Source organism: Sorex fumeus, unplaced genomic scaffold, assembly GCF_029834395.1.
Source record: "Sorex fumeus unplaced genomic scaffold, SorFum_2.1 ptg000075l, whole genome shotgun sequence".
NCBI lineage: Eukaryota > Metazoa > Chordata > Mammalia > Eulipotyphla > Soricidae > Sorex > Sorex fumeus.
Genome location: NW_026606132.1, coordinates 7125030 through 7133222, shown reverse-complemented (window position 1 = coordinate 7133222; position 8193 = coordinate 7125030). Strand labels below are relative to the sequence as shown.

Here is an 8193-nt window from a genome sequence, read left to right as displayed (position 1 = left end):
CTTATTACAAGCTTCCAACCGTGGATCCGTCCTCCTGGCCCTTGTTTCTACTGTCCTTGTCTACCCTGCCATTGGTCAAAATATACTTGGGGGTTTTGGGGGATCTTGTGGTCCGGTCTCCCCTTTGGGAGGCGGTGAGTGCGGAAGACACCCCTTTATACTGAGGCATCCTGAAACTGTCACGTTTCAGCCCAAGCCTCAGTGTGAGCTGATCATCTGGAAGCTGGGGTGCCCATCTCTGACTGAGGTCCATGAGTCCAAAGAACGCAGCCTCCTCCACAAGCCAACAAGAGGTAGACCCCTGGAGGCCAGAGTAGGGGAGCAGCAGCTGAGTTCCAGGGGTTGCAACCAACAAAATAAGGGTGGTGTTTCTTTTTTTGTGCTCTTTTGGGTCACACCTGGCGATGCACAGCGGTTATTCCTGGCTCTGCACTCAGGAATTACCCCTGGCGGTGCTCAGGGGACCATATGGGATGCTGGGAATCGAACCTGGGTCGGCCGCGTGCAAGGCAAACGCCCTACCCGCTGTGCTATTGCTCCAGTCCCGGTGTTTCTCTCGGGCCGTGCTCCTTTCCCTGGGGTAGAGAAAACATTTGCCCCCTTTTTCTTTATTGGACCATACCAGCGGTGTTCAGGGGTGACTCCTGGCTCTACACTCAGAAATCCCTCCCGGTGGGCTTGGGGGACCATATAGGATGCTGAGATTCAAATCAGGGTTGGCCATGTGCAAGGCAAGCGCCATGCCTTCTGCACTATCTCTCCAGCCATGAATTTGCTGGGGTGGCCCTTTGAAGGGGTGTGGACATCTAGGAAAGACTCTTGGGGGTCAGGTTTCCTCAATGGAAAGTACAAGGTTTCCTTGTACTTTCCATTGCGGTCCCAGTATTGTTGCAGGGTGGTGCTTTTGGGGTTTTGTTTTCTGGGTTTTAAGGATTCTGACCATCTGTGCAATCAAACATCACAAAGTAAATTCCTGAAAGGACAAAAGTCACTCAGGCTGCGGGATCGGCGGTAATCACTTTTGAGCACTAAAACCGGCCCGAATGAAAAGGCAGGAGACAAGTTATTTAGATGCTCGTTTATTTCTGTAAGGATACATTGAATCGTTAGATGATAGCTAATGACAAGATGTAGAAATGAGGCGTCGGCTTGGCTAACCACTTCTACAAGAATGTTAATATGACTGCCATTACAGGTTACTCTGATATCATCTTATACTATGTGATATAACAACGTCGATAGAATACAGTAAGTAAGTGATCCTGCATCTCAGGGAAGCACTACACAGAAAAGGGGCCCAATGGGTGTGGGGTCTGGGGGCCTCCTCATATCCCAAGAGATCCGGCTGAGGAAGGGAGGCTTCCAACACAGGAAGAGAGTAAACAAGCACTGAGCTTCTCACTGTGTGGAGTGACAGCCCTGGTGGCTACTGAGTGGGCACCTCTAGAAGGTTCTTCGGGTTTACTTTTTTTTCTGGGTGCATTTTTTAAACTGCAGGAACACTCCAAGGGGCTAAAATATTTTCATGCAACTTTTCAAACCCATAAACTATGCTGCTATTAATTAAAACAAATGAAAATCGTATTAAGTGAAAGAAAACCCAAACCAAAAGCCAAGGGACAGCTGGGTTAATGGTGAAGCTTCCAGAAGTGTTGACCGTGACGCTGTTCTTCTGAAACAGGCTCGTTCGCTCAGCTCTGCCTACTCTTTCAAATCACCTGCGTGTTCCCCTTTTGCACGAGGAACGCTCAGAAAACATGCCACTTGGGGTGAGGGGTGCAGGGAAGAGAAAATGTTGTTAGTACCAGGGGCCAGTCAGGGAGCGCAAATCGGCACCAAGTGTTCAGGTTTCTTTTGCAGGAGGTTCGGATTAGTTGGGTGAAAGCACGGAAGCACAGACGAGAGGTCTGGAGAAGAAAGGAAAAACCATGCATCCAGCAGTAAGTTCTTGCTGCTCGCAAGTGGGGTGAGCACTCGAGTTGAAGCAGCCGCTGCAACTCATTTCATGTCCTGCTGACCTGATGGGGGGGGGGAGCCCCGCCACTGAAGCTTCCTGCTGTCGTCTCTAAGCAGTACATGGGGTGCGCTTTTCTGCTCTATGAGAAACATGCAGAAGTGTCGATCGAGCTAAGCGTTGACTGTGGAGCTGCAGCTCTGGAGAAAGGGACGTGGGTGCGGTGTTGCTGTTTCACTACATCCTAACCGATATCGCTGTGTGCCCAGCGAGTAGGCAACGCTGTCTCGAGGAGAAAGGATGGGGGAGGGGCGCGCAACTTGAAGAGGCGAAAGGCTGCCCTTTCCCCACTCGTGACACAGGGCAGGGGGCAAGAACATGAAAGAACAAGACTCGATTTCCATGTGATGGGACAGGAGCCCCTGTCCCTTTTTACAGCTTTTTGGCACAGTCGGGGCAATAGATCTGCTCCTGGTGGAACACGAAACGCTTGTTTGCCAGGTTCACGGAGCATTTTTTGCAGTGGAAGCAGTAGTCGTGCCAGGATTGTCCTTCATAGGCCACCACACTGGAGCCTTTACCAAACCCTGTGGAGAAAACAAAAGAGAACAAAACGGGACAGCTGAGTGGACACAGGTGACAGCCCTACCGCCGCCGCCGCCTTGCCCCGAGCCAACAAGCACGCAGGGGGCAGCGTTTGCCCAGCTCCCGATGTCCGCGTCCCCTCCCCATTCTCCCCAGCACCGTGCACTGTCCCCCACGCCGCCACGACCCTGCCCGGCTCTCCAGATCCTGAGAAGGTGCCAGGGCTCCACCGGGGGGTGGGGTGGGGGGCTCCCCGGAGGCACAGACCCCCACATTCACATGCCCTGTGCCGCGCACCGACCGCCCAGCATAACCACGTTCTTTTCATTTAGCTCAGGGCCATGACATCAAAGTGGCCACCAGGAGGCAAACTTGGGCTGCTCGCGGGATGTGCACTTACCGGGCCTCGAGGAGCTGCTAAGCTTCGATTTTGTCTATAAAGAACCACCACCCACGAGGGACAAGTCCTCTCTCCACCCGGATGCCTGCCCCGGAGGTTGGCGCTGGGAAACAGGGTGAGAGGCCAGCGTTTCCCGTGGCACACTGGGGGCTTCCTAGCTTTAGAGACTGGGTGGCTCACTCTTGACACAGTCCTTTTCCCTGAGGATGGCAAAAGTCTTCTCAAATGTACATTTCAAGGCTCTCCCCCGGGGGGCAAGGGGTTGCGGTGGGAAAAATCAAGGTGAGGGAGAGGGCCCAGGGCGCAATGGTGGATGGCGGCCGTGAGATGAGCAATGAAGTGACTGCCTTTGCTTCCGAGGGCAAACGCACAGCCCGCACACCCCCCGGGGAGCGAGTCCTCTGCTCCAGGGCTGGTTTAGACACCCCAACCCTGGGACTCTCTAGCTGCTCCCGCCCACCCTCACCCCACCACAGGCCACCCCGACCTCCCCATGTGGCCCACCCTTCACCAGCAACCCTACCCGCACCCCGAGCATCCCTACCCCACCCCAACTGCGGCGCAGTGCCTGCCCGGCTCAGGCTGGGGATTCCGGAGGCAGGTGGTGGCGGCAGCAGCAGCAGCGGCGGTCAGCAGTACTCAGAAGTGTTCAGTAGTGCCCAGGCTAACCTGGCCTGGGGGAGAATCCAAGCTACTGGGGAGGGGAGACCTTCCCGACCACAGTGGCGGGGGAAGGAGGGCATTCTGTGGGGCCTTGGTGTATGAGACCGACGACGTAGGAAAATGAGAGATGGTTACCATGCGCACAACCTAGCCTGGCAGACTTAGCAAGGACTCTTTAGCCTACCAGTGATGGGGTTCTTGCATCCAGCACACTTCTTGGCCACAAAGTTCTTGTAGCAATCCACGCAGTAATACTGGTCCTCCACAGCGGTGAAACGCTGCCCAGCCAGCTTCTTAGAGCAGGTAACACACACAAAGCACTCGGCATGCCAGGGTTGATCCTGGTAAGTGACTCCTCCAGATGTGATGGCCTAGACCAGGGAGTGTAGCACCGGATTCAGATTCAACAACCATTTTGTTGAATGCCTGCTACGTGCCAGGCACTGTGCTGGGCGCTTTGGTAATACAGTATCTCATTTAATCACCACAACGGCCATGGGAGGCAGGGGTTATTATTATCCCCGAGTTACAGGTGAGGACCCCTAGGCTCAGAGGCAGCGAGCCCCAGGGCGAGGGAACACAGCCACGAGGTGAGGGGGAGAGTGGGCCGCCTAAGCCAGGGAGCCGGCGACCACTCTCGGTTCCCCGCTCCTCCGCCCCAGCAGTCTCCTCTTCTGTGAAACGGGAACAATAATTCCTACGTCGCAGGGCCATCGTGGGGATGGAATGGGATAGTGTGTGTGCAAGTGCTCTACAAACTGTCCAACGCTTTTAGAAATGCCGAACTCCCTGGACAACGTACCTTGTTGCACTTCACGCAGTGCTTGGCAAACTTGGACTCGTGGCAGGACACGCAGTAGAAGTCTTCCCCTTTGGGGAAGAAGCTTCCCGTCCCGATGACTTGCTTGCAGTGGCTGCAGGTGAAGCAGTCTTTGTGCCACACGGTGCCCTTGTACTCCACGTTCTGATCGCCTGCAGGGGGAAGCCATTGGCTAGGCCCACTGCCAGTGCCCCGCCAAGCCCCGGCCTCACGCTGCCCGGGACACTGTCCGCAGGGGGTCTAACTCTCCACTCTGTCCTACTGGCAGTTGCACCAAGCCAGATTTGCGCAGGGGAGGGGACACTGGCTGTAGTGTTTTAGAGGACTATACCCGAATCCCCCACTCTTCCCCGCCCACATCTTTCATGGGCACTGAAATGTCCTGAGCCACCCTGACACCCTCACGAGAAAGCATGCTTTGATCACTCACTCCACCCAAATAAGAAAGCGCTACATACTTTTCACTTCCTTCTCTTGCCAGACAGTTCTCGCCAGTTTTCTTTAGTCCCGAGTGGATGCATGTGTGCAAGCACATATGTGTACGCATATATGCGGGTACATATATGCGTGCAAATATACGCCAATGTCTACCAGCAGCTCAGATGAGGCCACTTTAGCCCGAGCATCACTAGCCACAGCCTGCACGGTCTCTGCCCTCAGGGCGTCCTCCCTGGCTGCCCTGGGGGAGAGTGTGGGCAGTACCTGCCACGATCGGCTTGAAGCACCCCTTGCACGAGGGGGAACCCGCCACTGGGGCACACTTGTTGCACAGGATCTTGTTGTCCTTGGCCACGAAGGTCTCGTCGCCCAGGGGGTGAAGGCACTTGGAACAGCGGAAGCAGGTGTCGTGCCAGTAGCGGTTCTTATATTGCACCTCCTGTAGACCGAGCAGAAGAAGGCGGGTCTCAGTGAGGGATGCGAGGCAGGAAGGTGGTCCTGTCACCAAGGCCAACTGGGCTCTGGCCTCACCACTGAGGTCACAGAGTGCCTGGCCTTCCCACCACCACTCCCCCACCCTGGAGACAATGCCAAGTCTGCGCTCCTGGAGTCCAGGGGGTTGACAATGCAGTGACAAAAAGAACACCTGCGATCCAAAACACAGAACAGCACACGCCCAGAAGGTGGCCCGCTCAAAGCCTGGGAGTTCCGCACCCTGTGCTGCAGGGGACCCACCTGATAGATTTGGGGACCCTGTCTGGTACAGACAGAGGGACAGAGATGAATAGAGTGAAGGAAATAGAATTTTATTGGAGTACATTCCCGGATAGAACTCTACAACTCTCTGGCAAGGCTGGGGTACAGTCACACACTGGGAGAGACTGGGAGGGGGGGCTTTAAGTTATCTTGGGCAGAAAAGGGGAGAAGGGAACAAAGGCCAGTGGAACCGAGGTGATTTGTCTGGTCTGTTATCTGCAGGGGATGGATGTGAGGAAGCATAGAATGCAGCCTGGTGGCTTCCTGTCACCCACAGAGACATAAGCCCTGTCTTCTACACGGGGGTCAGGGTGATCTTTGATTCAGGGAATGTCACTATTTTATCCAAAAGCCACCATTCGGTCCTGAGCAAATCTTACACCACCCCCAGGGCACCCAGAGCCTCTCACTTACCTTGGAGTCCGCAGAGATGGGCTTGCGGCACTCGGCACAAGTGTTGGCACAGAACTTGTCGAAGCACTTGACACAGCAGTTCTGGCCGTCCTTCTGCACGTACTTTTTCCCCTGCAGGGGGTCCCTGCAGTAGTGGCAGTCAAACTTTTCAGCCATGGTGCCCACCTTGCGGCTGGAAACACCTGCAGGGTCAAAGAAGCAGAACAAATGACCGAAGGAAATGCCTAAGACTGGCCTCCACTGCAGAAGGAGGCTCCTGGGACCAGCCAAGAGACACGAAGTGAGGGTCTCTGGCCACAGAAACTTGATGGGCGCCTGGCACTCTGCCTCCTGATTCTAGCTTGGGGAGTCAATGACCAGGGGGGTTCCTAGGGTTATAGTAGGATCCTGGTCAGGACACTTGCCAGACAAAGGTGATGGAGTGGGCCAATGAGAAGTGACTCCTTTACTTCAGGGGACACACGGCTTGGGGCACAGTCTCTGTGTTGCTTTTCTTCCCTGTCTCCGTCACGGTCATGACTGGTTGTCAGGGCCCAGCTCACCTGACTGAGAGGGAGCCAGACCACCCCCACCTCCGCCCACTCTGCCTCATTGGGTGGGGGGAGGCGGGCGGACAGGAGGCCTGTATCCTCCCTCGCTTCTATCTGTAGAATTCAGCATCATGGGAACAAAAATAGAGCGAAGAGTCTACAGTTGGCAAGCAAGTCAGTCTTCTTTAAAATGCTGGCATCTCCCTGCAAACCGCGACCAAACTCTTGCAGATCCCCGAGCTGTGGTCCGAGAGGCAACTGATTTTGGACGCCTGAGCAGTCAGGCGAGAGGACTGATTAAAATCAGCATTCTCGACGGGGCCCGGCTAGACTCAGCAACTGGGACTTATTCGTCACACTCACGTGTGCTTTGGGACCACTGTACTAACATCAAAACCCCACTTTGTTCAAGCCAGACTGACAGTCTCAGTGGTGTGCTGGCATTCGCGCTCGCTTTACACATTGTGATTTTTAAGTTTCCTCCAGAGGAAAACGAACTTCCCGCCCCGCCTCCCCTCCCCCAATGGTAAGCTGATTATATACCAAGAGCCCCTTCTGCTGCCTTCACCCCATGGCAACAGCCCCCACCCCCCAGACCACACGCCTGCACTCACAAGTATCACCAAGGCACTGTTAATCCTGACCCCCAAATGGTCTCCAAAGTGAGTTTCTATTAACTCAACACTTTAAACATATGCTCATCAAGTCCTCTCTCCCTGAGAAAGAAATTCAGCCAGAGGGAAAGAGCAATGATTTCATTTGCATAAGGAAACTGGAGCTTGGAGACTAATCTCCCCAGCTCCCCACAAACATGGTCATTGCGTTAGCAAACAGCCCAGAGTACAATTTAGAAAAGAATGAGGGAAAAGAAAAGAGACTGTACTCACCGCAGCGACTCCTGTAACTGAATGGCCCTGAACTCCCACTTTGGGTCCCATTCCCAGTTTTTTTTTTATACAAACACATGTCCAAATTGTTTGGCTTCTGTTGCCAGGAGCAACCAAATAGCAGAGAGTGAGCTAAGGAAACCACACCCCACATCTCCCCGTGAACTCTCACTCAGAACCAGGTCCCCTCCTAACAAAGCGAACCAGACCTCTGGGCAAAGCAAAATGTTCTGGGCTCGACACAGTTCCCACTCCCCCGTGCACACCCAGGCACAATCCTTCCATGCCCCTGACCTAAGACTCACAGCACGCGGATCACAGTCCTGTGCACAGAAAACTGCTTGGAACAGTTTCGGTCCCAGTTCAGAGCTTTAGCAAGACCAGAGAACATGCTCTTCCAGTACTTTTCCTCCCACCTCACATAAAACAAGGATGTTCCATTATGAAATGAGAAGGAAGGAGTCCTGGGTTGAAAACCTGGCAACATACCCACATGCACCCAGGAAACCGGAGTCCGACCTCCTTGAACCACATACCTCTTGACCCAGGACAGTTTTTCAACTGCTTCCCGCTTCTATGTATGTGAACCAAATTACCCGCCCATGTTATTTTGGAAATCACTCTCCTTAATTCACTCTTGCTGATCTTTCACATGTTATATGAAAATCCTTGCCGTATTAGCTTACCCATGCTGAAATTGAACACTCAACACAGATTTACTTTCTTGTTAAGAGCTGAACAGAGAA

The 8193-nt window shown here is 53.9% G+C and overlaps 1 protein-coding gene across 6 annotated transcripts in view; it reads right to left on the bottom strand.

Moving 5' to 3' along the window:
- Positions 1 to 1069: 1069 nt before the first annotated feature.
- FHL1 (four and a half LIM domains 1) overlaps positions 1070 to 8193 on the bottom strand; it is a 75805-nt gene continuing 68681 nt past the window's right edge. For 3 of the 6 annotated variants that reach the window (XM_056130309.1, XM_056130310.1, XM_056130308.1), the window contains 6 exons: positions 6031 to 6212; positions 5125 to 5299; positions 4405 to 4574; positions 3787 to 3973; positions 2940 to 3139; positions 1070 to 2541 (listed from right to left, as the gene is read on the bottom strand). In XM_056130309.1, coding sequence (XP_055986284.1) covers positions 2458 to 2541; positions 2940 to 3139; positions 3787 to 3973; positions 4405 to 4574; positions 5125 to 5299; positions 6031 to 6186 — 972 coding nt within the window. In that variant the 5' untranslated portion in view covers positions 6187 to 6212 and the 3' untranslated portion in view covers positions 1070 to 2457. Of the gene's footprint in view, positions 2542 to 2939; positions 3140 to 3786; positions 3974 to 4404; positions 4575 to 5124; positions 5300 to 6030; positions 6213 to 7447; positions 7467 to 8193 lie in introns of those variants that run through there. The other 3 variants (XM_056130311.1, XM_056130312.1, XM_056130313.1) reach the window with 3 other exon arrangements.